The 15,415-nt window shown below is 35.2% G+C and overlaps 2 protein-coding genes and 2 pseudogenes across 3 annotated transcripts; 1 reads left to right on the forward strand and 3 right to left on the reverse strand.

The window, feature by feature from the left end:
* The first annotated feature begins 31 nt into the window (after positions 1 to 31).
* Positions 32 to 883, forward strand: LOC125594348 (annotated as a pseudogene).
* A 184-nt stretch (positions 884 to 1,067) lies between these two features.
* LOC125594350 lies at positions 1,068 to 2,479 on the reverse strand (annotated as a pseudogene).
* A 4,160-nt stretch (positions 2,480 to 6,639) lies between these two features.
* Positions 6,640 to 7,644, reverse strand: LOC125594349 (50S ribosomal protein L29, chloroplastic-like). Its single transcript, XM_048770620.1, has 2 exons — positions 7,250 to 7,644; positions 6,640 to 6,919 (listed from the first exon to the last, which is right to left on the reverse strand). The coding sequence occupies exons 1-2, from the start codon at positions 7,574 to 7,576 to the stop codon at positions 6,737 to 6,739; spliced, it is 510 nt and encodes a 169-aa protein (XP_048626577.1). The 5' UTR covers positions 7,577 to 7,644; the 3' UTR covers positions 6,640 to 6,736.
* A 213-nt stretch (positions 7,645 to 7,857) lies between these two features.
* LOC125594351 (transcription factor TGA1) lies at positions 7,858 to 11,405 on the reverse strand. 2 transcript variants are annotated; one of them, XM_048770621.1, is made up of 9 exons: positions 11,169 to 11,405; positions 9,925 to 10,112; positions 9,748 to 9,819; positions 9,614 to 9,673; positions 9,463 to 9,540; positions 9,159 to 9,222; positions 8,806 to 9,077; positions 8,394 to 8,621; positions 7,858 to 8,313 (listed from the first exon to the last, which is right to left on the reverse strand). In XM_048770621.1, exons 2-9 carry the CDS (start codon positions 10,099 to 10,101, stop codon positions 8,161 to 8,163), a joined length of 1,104 nt encoding a protein of 367 aa, XP_048626578.1. In that variant the 5' UTR covers positions 10,102 to 10,112; positions 11,169 to 11,405; the 3' UTR covers positions 7,858 to 8,160. The 2 variants fall into 2 exon arrangements, with proteins under 2 accessions (XP_048626578.1, XP_048626579.1); XM_048770622.1 differs by lacking the exon at positions 11,169 to 11,405 and adding an exon at positions 10,807 to 10,911.
* Between the last annotated feature and the right edge of the window lie 4,010 nt (positions 11,406 to 15,415).

The following is a 15,415-nucleotide window of genomic DNA, read 5'->3' on the forward strand; positions in this document are numbered from 1 at the left end:
TTCTTGAACATTACTTTGTGTGATTGAATTATATGCAGAGATAAAACGAGGGGAACCATTTTTGGATTGGTTCCGGAGGCAACAGATTGCTCTAGGTGTGCAGCAAGAGGACTTGAGTATCTTCATGAACATTGCAATCCGAAGATCATACATAGAGACTGAAGGCTGCTAATGTGTTACGAGATGAAAGATTTTGAAGCAGTGGTTGGTGATTTTGTTTAGCTAAGTTGGTAGATGTGAGAAGGACTAATGTGACCACTCAGGTCCGTGGAACAATGGTCACATTGCACCTGAAGGTATATACACAGGGAAATCACAGAGAAAAACGATGTTTTTGGGTATGGAATCATGCTTCTTGAGCTTGTAACTGGACAAAGAGCCATTGATTTCTCGCGGTTAGAGGAAGAAGATGATGTCTTGTTGCTAGACCATGTAAGTAATGTTTGAAACTGAGATCACTTTCTCTTTTTTTTTTTTTTTTTGCTTCTTCTCAAGAGAGTAATAAACAATCTTTTTGGTTTTCAGGTGAAGAAGTTGGAAAGAGAAAGAGACTTGGAGATATTGTAGATAAGAAGCTTGAAGAGGATTACATAGAGGAAGAACTAGAGATGATGATACAAGTGGCTTTGTTGTGCACACAAGCAGCACCGGAAGAAAGACCAGCTATGTCGGAAGTTGTGAGGATGCTTGAAGGAGAAGGGCTTGCAGAGAGATGGGAAGAATGGCAGAATCTTGAAGTGACAAGACAAGAAGAGTTTCAGAGGCTGCAGAGGAGATTTGATTGGGGTGAAGATTCGATAAACAATCAAGACGCCATTGAATTATCTGGTGGAAGATAGAAATATACTTTTGATTTTCAAAGGTGACACTCTTGTGATTCAAACTGTAAGTAGATGAAGATTGATTTTTTAAAACATCAGTGAAGTTTACATATAGAATGTTCGTATGAAGAATATAAACAACATGTATGAGTTATATATACACAACAAGACAACATGTACATTCTAAGACATTAGCACACATCATGAAGTACGTACAGATGTAGAACCTCCACATGCAAATAAACATTAAACAATCATGTTTTCTTGAAACATATACAAACATACGTCAAATTGATAAGTAAACATGAGTCCATCAAAGAGATGATCAGGCCAATCTACAGAGCCTGTAGCTGCTACCTCTTGCTCATGGCTTGAGGAAGCCTGGTTCAGAACCAAATCATCACCCAAGGGGAAGGATCATGAGAAGGCAACATAGTTTGGTTCAAGCTAGGTGGTTCATGCGACCATATTGGAGAATTGTTTTGACTGAAATGATTTTCCTCTAGGGTTTTGAGAGATGGGAGGTTGTTGTTGAAGTCTTGAAGACAAGAAGTGAGGTCAAGATTATTGGTATTGTAGTTTTCTTTGGTGAGGAGATTGAGAATGTTCAACTCATTAGGTTAATGTTGTTACTACTACTCATGGCAAGAGGAGGAGCTTGAAGTAAGTAGTTTAGCAACTGGAGCTTAGCCATCTCACCTTGGAGATTCAGTAAAGCTTGTTGATCTTCAAATGGAACCTGTTGCTGGAGATCAACAAGTCCTCTAAGGTTGGAGAGAGACATGAGCTGAGATAAGCTAGAGAAGATATCATCCGTTCTTGGACGATGAGTCATGGGATCAAAGCCCATCTGAATCAGCTTCTTCTTCAAATGAGTGTTCCAGAAATTCTTGATCTCGTTATCTGTTCTTCCTTGTAAGTGGCTTGCAATCATTGACCACCTTATATACACAATCATTACCAATAACATTATTCAATGAGTAACGAGGGAAAAAACAATCCATGCATGACCAAGAGTAACAAGATTTATATTAACATTTTAGCAAAAAAAAAAAGAGTTACAAGATTTTCTTTACTTGTTTCCAAGAACCGCATGAAGGTTCAAGATGGTCTCTTCTTCCTCTTGTGAGAATTTGCCTCGCTTAATGTCAGTCTCAAATAGTTTGTCCATCGTAGCCTACAACTCTTCCCACACCTGTTAAGACCTGAACATAATAAAACATATATAGTCACAAGACAAGAACTAGGTTTCCATCAAAGTCTTTGAAGATGTTACCAGCGAGTTTGGGAAGAGCACTCCAGCTTCTATGGCCATGTTTGTGGATATAACTGATGAGTTTATCATCTTCCTCAGGCAACCATGGACCTTTCTTCAGAGTACCGGTTTCATCAGCTGAGAGAGGAGATCTTCCCATGTTTGATGAACGATCTGTATCTAACAACGGTCTCTCCTCCTCTTCTTGTTTACCTTCTCTCTTAACTGTCAAAAAGATTTGGTCGATTGCCTCCTTTCTTCACAACCACTAACTGCTTCTTATATTTCTATTTATATATAGCTGAGCTTCCCTCTCTCTCACTCACCACGTGCTTCTTTCTTATTCGCATACAAAAACAACCCATGTCGCTATCACCCTTTACACTACATTGTCTCTTCTTTATTCTTTCGTATACGTACCGTATAACAACTTATAGTACAAGCAATCTTCTTCTGGGACACTATTCAAGATCTTGAGATCTTTAGTCTAGAGTCATGTGTTTCACGAATTAATATATATCGTGAATAGTACATGCAGACATAATAACATGAGGCATATTGGCATGCAGTCGCATTGCTTGGGTATATAGGTGGAGTAGAACAAGGGAGCTATAAACTATTCAAATCATTATTTAATCATAGCCTGACAAACAAATAAAAGTTACAAAAAGAAGTCAGCACTAACGACAGATGTCACCTCAAGTATGGCTGAAGAGACACCTCCTTTGGCACGCAAAGATAAGTTTCTAATTCCTCATGACACTTATGTATTTGGTGTTATATATATAGTTGTATTTTCTTCGTATCAAGCCATGACCCATTAGCAAAGAGAGATTTGTCTCTGATAGTGAGATAAGTGATGCAGAGAAACTTACTATAAGTCTTAAGAGTCTCAAAATACTGGAAACTGGAGCAGCATTGATCATATCAGTATATATGATCGATGAGAAGTTATGTATCTGTGAGAAGAGACGTTACTGTTGATTGATAATGTTGACAGGCTTGATGTTGACACATTTTTTTGTTGAAAATTAGAAGGAGCTTGTTAGAGGAGAGGTGGTGCAGAAATGATCTAAATCTCCACCATCTTTGAAACCTACAAGACTTTTTCTCCCACTGCCTCTGCATTGGACCAAATGGCATTTCTTGTCTTTTTCTTCTGTGTCTTCTCCATAAAGTAGTTGATAGGTTTTTCCCCATTTTTTCAAAATGAAAGATAAATTGTCCTCTTTTGACCCAGAAAGAAGAAACTAACTTGTCCTCAAGAAACAAATTCTAAGATCTATACATGAATATTGAATAAGGAAACGTTTTCACAATATTAAGGTATCAAGTCTGTTATAACTTCACTGCATCTACGAACTAAGTATGTATTCCCCAATAGGTTTATCAAATTGTCAAGGTTTCCATTGTGTATATCATCTGTTCAGTTGTCCTCTATATAACATATGATATATATCATAAAGTGATTTGCGAAAAAATATGTGTTTACATTATGCGGAGTATGAAAAGACATAAGTTAATTTCATCATATAATGGACGAAACCTGCAGTAACTCTGCAACTGCAAGGCAGCATGATGTAGGTGATAATGTGTAAATTCACGCACTAGAAGTGTCTAAAATGTAGAATTCTCTATTTCCATCTAACCCTAGCAAGATAGACCTGTGATAAGCCAGTAAATTTCATCATTATAAGAAAAAAAATCCTACAAGTTCAAAAAGTATGGTTAAGCAGCGGAGAAACCTTGAATATTTTCTAGAGAGACTAGAGAGAGAGACATTTGAGTTGCTTGTCAGTCTAGGGTTTCTCATAGAGTGGACCACACCACAATCTCACTGGAGGAAGCAGGTACAGTAAATATTAAGAAATAAGGAAGGCACTGATAGGTTCATACTAAAATAATTGATTTTAAGGTTCACTTTAAACCATTCTTTTCATCAAATATATAAAATAAAATGGTTGTCAATGTCAGATGAAAACTGATTTGCTTCTTCTCATATGTTCCTAACCAACACATCTAAACTATGACTTTCAAAGCCAAGTTTGATATAAAGAAGTTCACTTATTCCCTATTTTCTGTATCTCTGAAGAGGATGCATATCGAGCTGAAGACTATATATTAGTCATATACACATTTGTACCCAATTTTTTATTTCATGAGATCCAGGATGACACTATCCAACTTTGTGGATTCTTATATATGCAGTGATATTTGAAACTGGTACTTACACAATTATGAGAAAACTAACATGGTCCTGAAAGAGAATGCAATGAGTAAAAAAATGAGACCAATGTACTCGCGCGTATAGTCTTACTTCAAGAACAAGCTTTGAAGTCATGAGTATATTCAGACATCAAGTTAAACTTCTTTTCTCTACTGTTCTCATGGGAGCAGCTTTGTTAGAAATCAGGTCCAGATGTGGGGTCAGAAGACTCGTTTTGTGATTTTGATCACACAACTAATTAATCTACTAATGGTTGAAGAATTTCTTTCTTCAACATTTGGTTTTGTTAGCAATTGTTCTAAAGACTAATAAATACCTAATAATTGAAACCAAAAAAATAAATACAGACAAGAACCCACTATTCAAAATCATCTAGCATTGCACTTTCCTCAAAGGGTAAATCTGCTAAAAAGTACATCACAAGAAAGAAACCTGCAAGAACATGGGACATATGTAACTTGAAGAAAAAATGCAATGCTAAATTATAAACGTGAAGTCATTCTTAAGTATTATATGAACCAAATGAGTGGGCCTTAAGCGTAACTTTCTTAGGCATCAACCACTACATGTAAATTTTAGGTGGCTGCGATCCTTTCATTGATGACATCAGTTTTACAGCTAATTAAAGACAGTGAAAGATGGAGATGGAGACAATGGCATTATAATGCTATTATAGTTAGAGCTCCACATCGAATTAATTTAGATGCATCAATTAACATATATTGCTCAAAACCAATCAAAACTAGATATTTACGAAACAAACCCTCTTTATGAAGCAATCACATTTTGCTTCATGTTTCTTTCAAAAAAAAAATAACGGAAATCATGTTAAAACTGATTACCATTTATGAAGCAATCACATTTTGCTTCATGAACTGAATCAAAACTTTTAATGAGTACTGACATTGGTGAACAAAAAATTGGGCAGAAGCATCAACTGACCTCAGAATTTAACAGGGCTGGTCTTGTTCATTGTTTCCTTCACAGCCTATCACGAAGAAGACGATAATTAACATTAATGTTGCTTTTAATTAATGAGATAGTTGTTGGAGCAAAGACAAAAATTTAGGAAAGCTTTTTTGCATGAAAAGCAAGTCACATGTTGTGATCCAGAAGAACTACCAAGATCTTTGCATGAATATATACGTAAAAGCATCATAGAAATCTGTGTAGACCTTTTAAAGCACATGGAGTTGGTGAGACAGTTCTTCAGAGAATATTAATGCTATTCTCATATGCAAACCTCATAAATCTTCTTTAGATATGCATTTTTTGTCTTAAGCCTCTTGTACTTAATATCAAGAACATCGCTTATCTTTGCTGAACTTTGATATTTGGACATTATTAATATTTTCTCAGATACACAAAAAAATATTAATTCTCACAATTCAGCTAGGCCGAACGTGAAAGACTTGGTCAGTTTGTGAAATGCAGGATAACAAACTGCAAGTGTAAACTGATTGGTGTGAACAGCATAATGCAGCTGTCAAACTTAAACATAACATAAACTATATGCATTAAATGTGGAGTTTTGACCATTGTTTCGTAACACAATAATTAATTGTGGGCAGATAGATCTTTTCAAAACATCTTTTGACTTAACCCTTGTATGTAAGGGTATTAGGTAAAGATTATCGTGGTCCAGATCACAGCTATTTCATCACTTCTGACGTTATTCCAAAAAAAAGAATAGCGATGAAAATCAGTAGAACATGAGCATCTCATATCAAGAAAGACGTCTAACTAATTTAACAACCTAGCAATGATCAATAACTCAGCGAAAACCTTGATATGTACTACAAACTTCGCATTGTTTGTGAATGAAACATTGACTCTTAGCAGCATGTCAGTGATGAGGATCAAATCAGTACTCCCGGGTCTAATCATGTGAATAATATGAATGGAATATTGTCAATAAGAAGTGGGTTTGGTTTAGATAACATAATAAAACTGCATTATTAAATATGTTTTATCATCAGTCATATTCAAACTTTCTAGAAAAAAACCAGCAGTATTGAATTATTTTAATTAATCATCATTCCGTACGAAGATTTTCAATACCACCTCTGATGATCCTGACTCCTGAGTGAGAAGATTATGGCCACATCTTCCTACTAAATCAGTAAAGGCGAGGCAGTAAACAGAAAATCAACTAAGAAGACTAGAAGATGCAGTTCTTATATGGGCTTCAAGCCCAATAAGAAACATCACTCGGAAGCATGATCATATTGTATGTTAGAATCCTCAAAATGGTCAAGAACAGAGCTACTTTTTCGTTGAGTTATAGAAATTTATGTAAACTGCTTAATGAACAAAGTTTTTACACAACACAGAACAACAACAAAATAGCATGGTTACCAGCAACAAAGAGTAACATCCCAAGGAAACAAGAAGAAGAAGAGAGCGACCAACAAAATACAATGGGTGGGGTTTTCAGGCGGATTTGGCAGCTTCAGCAGCCTCTTCAGCAGCTTCTTCCTCTTGAAGCTTCTTGAGAGAAGGAGGTGGTCTCACAACAATGCTCTTCTTCCACTGCCTGTCAAGCTTCCTCGACAACCTCTTCCCTATCCCTTCTTCTATCTCCCTCTCCCTTCTCACCGTCAATATCCTCGCTACCTAAAATCAAACACACACCCAAAATAACACACATCTTTTAGTCCCATATAAGAGAGAGCGACTTACGTCTACACAAGATATGACACAACAACTCAGACTTATGTCTTAACTGAAAAAAAAGAGAGAGGTAAAACCAAAAGCCGATAACTTTGTGTAGTGTATATCAAGTTACAAAGACATGACACAAAGCTCAGGACTTTATATGTCTTAACTGCAAGACTCTAACCAAAGGACATGAAACCTCGAATCTAAGCTATACACACATTGTCCAAAGAGTAATTAATTGCTAACATCTTCTAAACTTCAAACTAGATTCAATGTAAAGCTTACTTGTTTCTTCATGCGGCGAAACTCGCTTGACTTGAACTCGTTCCTCGCCGATTTCTGGAGACGGAGCATAAAGAGCTCTCCTTTAAGGTCAATCACCTCCTCGTTCAGCTCCTCCGTCGTCTTCGCTCTGATTTCTTTCAGCTCCGCCTCTCTTTTCGACATCATCACCGTTAAAGGTTTACGAGACGACGAAGAAATCGGCACGCGAGCAGAGACCTGGTGCTGGATTCTGACACCGTGGAACGAAGAAGAGGTTGAATTCGCTGAAACATTTCCTCGGAGGAAAGTCACCGCCGTCCCCGGCGAGGTAATTGAGAGACTGAGCATTGTGGCTATGGCGATAGAAAGAAGAAGAAGAGTTCACTCGCGAGTTCTGAGGATAACGAAAGAAACGCACTTGGAGTTTGGTGATAAGGTTTCTCTTATATCTTTCCGTTTGCCCCTCTATTTACCTTTAATCACGAAATCAACCCAATAGTCTTTAAATTGCAAATAGGACTAGTCAAAATATATTATATTAATTAAGATAAATCTCCGATAGCTTTCAGTAATTTACAAATATTTCCGATAGTTTCTAAATTACAAATACTAGAGATTATGGACAATAATAACTCGAACACGCACATTTTATGTATTATTATTAATTTTAGGACCAAGTTCTATATAATCAAACAAACATCCGAAAAACTTTGTCTCTTTAATAAGCTGCACCCCGGAAAACGAACGCCTCCATCTTTTCTGATATTTACAAGTTTAATACATGTTTTTTCAATTTTTCCTGATTCCGCCGCAGAATAAAAAATAATCATCAGCAGCAACCCCCCCCCACTTATTATGAGTAATCCTCTGTTTTTTCCAAGATGCACTCCTCTTCATTCTTGATTCTTCTTGTTGTTTTCAAAAACTTAAATCTATGTTGGTTCACGATGTCTCGTTGCCCAGCTCGAGCTCAAGGCTCTAAGCCTTTGAAAATACTCACCAAGTGCCAATAATCCTCGAGCCGCTTGTCTTGTGGTCAAGATCCTATGCATTTGTTGCAATGTCTCGTGTCTCAAGTGATCAGCCTAATAAACAGTAATTAAGAAACTGATTGGTACTATTGTATTGGTTAAAAAAGGATTATTATTATCTATTTATCTTTTACCTGATTAACAAAACTGACCAAAGCTTCTAATCTCTCCATTGCAGAATTCACCTGAGGAATATAGTTTCCTTCACCCAGTCCTCCACGTGCAACGCACTCCGCAAGTGTGTGTTGTAGCTTCTCCATACCTTGAGATAACGCGTCCTCAGCTTGCTGACATGATTGTCTTAAGTTGCATACATCTAGAACTTGTTGATCCGTCATGACATCAAAATGTGGCAAAAGAACCTGCCAAAACATATCAAGAATGTAACCAGAGCCGGATATGAGAATTTGGGGGCTATAAACATTTTTTTTAAAAAATATTTATAAGAAACCTACAAAAATTATGAGGCCAAGGCCTTATGTTTCAGTGGGCTATGTAACACATTTCTTTCGATTTAACTTATGTTCGATGTTTCTGATTTGTTACCTTGAGAAGATCAGAGGGTCGAAACCCTCCAATCCAAAGAAAGAACCGCTCTGCAGAAGTTCTCCACATCCCTGACATGACGAAGAAGACATCGGCTTTTGCAGCTGCTGATTTCATCCGGAATAGCTCAAAGTAATGTTTCATGGTGTTTTCTACTAGCGAACGTAACTCCACATCGGTAACATGTCCATGCAAAACCGTTCTAAGTTCGCATATCTGTCTGTTCTGTTCTTCAATCCAGTGTCCATACTCCATCTCGAAGGCAGCAATCCCTGTCGACAAAACACCATTAAATCTTGACGTTCAAGTTTTGGTTTCTTGTAAAGAAAGACTCAACAGTTCTTGACACAAACCTGGATTCATGGTTTCCGAGAAACCAAGAGAGCTAGTATCTATGCCATTGCCAACGTAGAATCCCTGAAACCATCCAAGTTTCTATCAAAATTTGCGGTATGTTTTTTTTTTTTAATACCAAGAAGTTCGGTGCCAGAACTCGTAATCCCCAGACCCGAAAACTACAACATCTAATATTAGTTTCGTTCAAATGGTTACTCGAACCAGTAAATCTTTGACACAATGCCCATTGTCCTTTTTAGTTGAGCTAATAATCTCTGGTAAGTTTTGGAAAGGAAAGATATAGATTTTGGCTTCAATAACCTGTTGTCTAGCGCGATCGAGTTCTTGCTCTAGTTGTATTAGCTTCAACCTGCTTGTTTCCAGCTGCTGGACATAAGCCTGCAGACAGAATCTCCCATTGAGTAAACAAAGATCATAACATTATTGTCTAAGAGAGTAAATAGCGTCATACCTTCTTGCGCAAGCGACTTTTCCTAGCAGCCTCGCGGTTCTGTGCAAGCCGTCTCTGTATCTGTAACAATATTAGACATTTAGTACATTACGTAAGGATTAAAATAAAAACTAATGGAAGCATTAGACATTTACTTTATCTGGATGTCTGGACGTGGAAGCTTCTTGATCAAACATGTGAGGAGTTCCATGGGAAGTATCCTCTGACTAGAAACGAAAATGAGTTCAATAAAGAAAGCGTTTACATGTCTGAAAATAAAAAAATTGTTATTTTCAAGCGATTTGGTACAAGAATGAAGCAAAAAAAGGTACCAAGTTGTTGTTGTCTAGCTTTTGATTATTCGGTATAATAATGTGGCTTGGAGTGTTCATACTTCCTCCATTGCCGATATTGTTCTTGAAAGGTTCTCCCCACATACCAAATTGATGGAGAGGCTCGTATATACCAACTCTACTCGGTGGCACGAAATGTGTTGATGTTGAATTCATGCTTCCCTTCACTGCCAAAATTACAATGTTTTTTAAAACAATATGTGAAAGCATATAAACTAAGCTTTAATATAAGCAATTAGGTCTCAACCAAAAGTTATATCACACAAAGTCAAACGCAAAGAAATAGTAAAAGTTGTGATGTTTCTTTGTGAAACTATTTCAATCTCCAAAGGAACTCAATTCTATTAAGATTACTACTATAAAGAAAACAGGACAATTAACAGAACCACCTTTATATTCCGAGACTTTATACAAAGGAAATAAATCTGAGAGGGTATGGAAATTCCCTTAGACCTAGGAGAACACTAACAAAGATCACAAGTGAAACATGTGTTTTTTTAAGGTGAAAGTGAAACATATGTTGTAATGACAGCCAAAAAAAACTTATCCTCAATAGTGTTTGGAGGGTGTTGTTAATAGATAAGATCGTAGAAACTGTGCTAAGCAGCAAAAAACGATTCAGTAAGTCAAGTTTCCACTTATTGAGAATGTCACTTTATTTCATCACTAATTGTGGACCAACTTAACAAAAAGATAAACAGTTAAAGACACCTTTAAACAAGAGGAATTTCAAATTTCAATCCAATGTTTACTCAATTCTTGTACGCAACTTTAGGAGAAAGGTGAAATCAAACATAAGCCGGATAGGATCAGAAAAGAAAAAAAAGAAAAGAGAACATAAGTCAAACACACATAACCTACAAGTGGAGATAGATTGAAACTTTTCTAATACAAGACAGTTCTTAGCAATATTCGACTAATTTCCAGCTTCGATTCCAAGCAACCAGAAAAAAAAAAGACATATTGAAGTGATTCATGAAGTCTATACAATTAATCAAGAGAGAAAATAAAGGGAAATAAAATTAGTCAAAATAATAATTAAGAAAGAATAAAAGGTTTTAAGGCTTTTTAGTGATAACAAGATTATAATGGAGCAGAGTAAAGCCATAAACGACGCCGTGAAATCTCTTGACTTTTCACTTTTTTTTTCCTCTCTCGCTTTCACTACACAGAGAAAACAAAAACACAAGAGATAGGCTAAGAACAGAGATCTCAAGCCAAACCTTTTGATTGTTTCTTATGTCGCGATAAAACATGAAAGAAATAAAGAAGACTTCAGCGACAAGACTGGACGTAAAGCACGGAAGTACGTAGTTCGAATCCGACCGTAAACAGAAGGGATTTTAAAAGCTCTTCCTTCTGTCTCAGAAACTCAGGTCTCACCATCTTGAAGGAGAAGAAGAGGTATCATGCGAGAACACGACAACTTAAATGAGACCTTTGACGTGGTTATTTAATATATTTCCACAAAAAATGAATTAATAATATATATTTTAGTTTTTTTCTCAAGTTTCAATTTTTTGTGGGTTCTAATGCAGCTACAGTGAGTCAAACCTAATTATTACTTGTTTCTATACTATTTTCCCACGAATTCTTCTATTAATAATAATAAATAGTGGCTGACGAATCCGTATTTGGAGTACCAAAATTTTATTTAGGTATGAAAGCAAATTATTGATAATTAGCGATTTAATATATATGGTTCGAACTTTAATATTCATTAAAAATTTAATTAAATTTTAAAATAAAATTGGTATTTGTTTTTTATTCAGTTGTCATGTCTCTCCACTACCTCTCGCTGATGTGCGCACCAGGTAGATCCATTTTTTTTTCTCTTATGAATTCTTCTTTTTATAGCTTTTGTTTAATTTTTATTTTCTTACCTTAACCACGTCTTCTAGTTTCTCTAACCCGCGCATGCGTCGGCGATAACTGGAAGCGCCAGTCCACTCGCTAAACTGGTGAAGAGATTTAGCAGTTCAAGAGAATGAGAATGAGCGCGTCATCATGAGTGGAGAGTACATAGAACATGAGATTCTACTTCGATTCTAATGACGTAACAACGGCTACTTCTAGAATAAATTATTTAAGTAATTCGTACAAAAATACTGATGTTTATCCAAATATCACCTGTCTCATTAAATATTTCCAGACTTGTTTATACATGTAATCATAATACTATAGTAGTATTAGTTAAGCGAATAAGCAGACGACAAGTCATCGTAAGAAGCAACGTCTATCTAACGTAGAAAAGGCATCAATCATTTTGGTTCTTTGCGTTTTTTTTTCTTTGCATTCGCAGGTAACCGGAATTGTATAAATTAATGAAATATAGTTAGCATGTAATGTAAACCAGATAATATTAATTTATATCACGAACAAGAACCATATATTCTTCCTCTAACTGTATACGAGTATATTTATTTAAAAACTTTGTTATTAGCCTTTGGGAGTCCAAACAGGCTAGATAATTAGTAGGAGTAGATGTATTAAAACAGATTGGCTCTTCAAGCTCTATAGGAGGCATTGTGCTTTTAAATATGATTAACAAATTATTGTTTGGTTGTAGCGTTATAGACATAATTAATCAAAAGTTGTACATGTCTGGTTGATTCCCACAATTAGATTTGAGACCATAAACCATCATTACAAATTAATGTATCTAGCCTTGAAGTTAGAACTGTTAACTGAGATCTTCAGAAGTCTATAATTATTATTTTTATTTTTTTGCTTAAAAATATAATTTTATTTTTGAACTTGGGTTCTATATAATTATTTCTGCATGCCCGAAATTAACTTTTTGTTAGTATATTTTGTGTCCTGAGTGGCTCTATATTTGTATTTGCATTACTCATTAATAGGATGCATATAGACACAAAACACACACAACGCATTTAGCACCAAGGGTTACGATCAATGCATGACGTGAGAAGTCTCACGGGCATGCATGTATAGAGCGAGAGAAGATAAGTTCCACAATTAGGTACAATAAAGACGAGAAATATAGTTTTTATCTTCATTTATAAAAGATGCATGATCTGTCGCACAAAAATAAAAGATGCATGATCTAATATATTGGACTGTCTAGTAGGAGGAAACTAACTACAGCAAGATAAGTTTAATAAGTAGATAACATTTTAAATAATTCCCTTTTTTCTGAAACTTGGATCGTGCAAATGATTTGTGTGTAAAGCTACACATTCATATGATGTGGCCGTGTGATCCATTATAGGTTAATAGATATTGGTGAATTCCATTTGACACTATATCCACATATATATAATTAAAATACAGCAATTTTATTCAAATTGGAGAATTTTGTTAGATTCGGGTTTATTATGGGCTTCCAACTTAAAACCAATTGGCAATGAGTGGATTGGCCCTAACCCTTTATATAGTAGTAGATTAATTCTTATATATCCGATGTGGGATGTTTCTCATCAATACCCTCCCTCACGCTCAGACATCTAGGTCTGAAGCGTGGACAATGTGGGAATAACATCCACAGAGGGCCCAACATCGGTACAGTAGTAGTAGTAGTAAATTAGGTCAAAGGATCTTATCGCTCTGATACCATGTTAGATTCGGGTTTATTATGGGCTTCCAACTTAAAACCAATTGGCAATTAGTGGATTGACCCTAACCCTTTATATAGTAGTAGATTAATTCTTATATATCCGATGTGGGATGTTTCTCATCAATAAATTTACAATATTATATCTATATATATAAAGACGAGAAGATTGAAAAGAGACGTCACTAGTAAACACTTGGCTTCTGCCTATTTGTGAATTATTCTCAAGTGCTATCTTATAAAGTGGTTTGCCACCACGAGTGGCTACCTCGTGTTTGGAATTTCACTCTTTTATTCATATGTTTGGCATAAACAAGGCTTACCCCGCTCCTGTAAACCTAAATATTTATACGAACTCCAAGTGATTTTGTTTATTTTTTCAAAGTAATGGTTCTAACTTCTAACTACCATGCATAAGTCATACTGGAAGAATGGCCGCAACGACGTTAAAAACAAAATTGTAACATCTCGATTTATGATATATGGAAAGACTTAAAAAATTGATTTGACAATTTATATCGCTAAAATGCATTTACTTTTTCTGTCACATATCTATTTAGAACTCTAGGGTTAAGTGCGCTTGAAATGGAATAGTGGAATAATGAGTAACCTATCGGAAAGTGATTTACGTTATTGTGTGAGCGAGGCTAAAACACGAAAAAGTAACGTAGTTATTGCATGATCATGATCAGTAAACAAGACTTTCAAGTCTTCAAAAAGTCAATGCACCATTAGTGAGGGCTCACACTATATACGGATAACAATTTTGGGGAGAGCAACAAAGGTGTTGCGTTCTTTGAGAGGATGTAAATTTGACATCGTCTCAGTTTGTGGTATATGGAATAGTTTAAGAGAATTGATTTGGTTATCTATGTCACCAAAGTGCATACTTTTTTCGCCACACATCCATTTAAACTCTAGGGTTAAGCGTGCTGAAACTAAAATAGTGGAAGGATGGGTGTTCTATCAAAAAGTGATTCCTGATATCGTGTGAGTGAGACCAAAGCACGAGGCAAAGTCATTTAATTATTGCAGCGTCAGTAAACAAGACTTTCCAGCCTTCAAAAAATTAACCCACTGTTTGTTGGATGGAATGGGGCCCACTGACCGAGTGAACGGGCATGAGTGGCTATTAGCTGTGGACGGTCGGGACGTTACAAAAATATCTAAGAATGTGGGAAACAATATTCTATTCGGGTGAAATAAGTAAATCAATCTTATTAAAACATGAACATTGTGTTGGACCCAACCTTTAATCATGTGTAATATACTAATATTACTTAGGGAAATTGCCACAAATAGCACATTCATAGTACTACTTTTCATGTTTACACTAACCACTTTTAATGAAGGGTAAAACACAATTAACCTTAGGGTTAACTAATCTAGACTTAGGGTTTAGAGTTGAGGGGTGAGGTAGAGTTTTTGGAATGTGAAATTTAGGATTCTAATAAATATATAAATAAATACTTAAAAATATATAAAAAAATTTTAAAAATAGTTTCAAACATAATTTTCGTTTTTCAAAAAGAAATTTGCAAAAAAAAATAAAAAGTTCGAAAAAAATAATTTCAAAAAAAAAATTTATAAAAAAGTTTGAATTTGAAAAAGTATAATTCAAAAACATAAAAAAAAAATTACTTTTATTTTATTTTATTTTATTTTTATTTTTATTTTTTTTTTATTTTTTATTTATTTATTTATTTATTTTTTTAATTTAAATAATGATTTATTATATATATAATAACAAGGGCATAAGAGTCTTTTGGCACTTAATGAAGAAGATATTTTTGAAATGTCTCCTTAGTGGTGGTAAAATGAAAAGTGGTACCATGAAAGTGGTAAATATGTAATTTACCCTATTACTTAAATATCATTAATGATTAATTAAAACAT

The sequence above is a fragment of the Brassica napus genome (genome assembly GCF_020379485.1).
Source record: "Brassica napus cultivar Da-Ae chromosome A6 unlocalized genomic scaffold, Da-Ae chrA06_Random_11, whole genome shotgun sequence".
NCBI lineage: Eukaryota > Viridiplantae > Streptophyta > Magnoliopsida > Brassicales > Brassicaceae > Brassica > Brassica napus.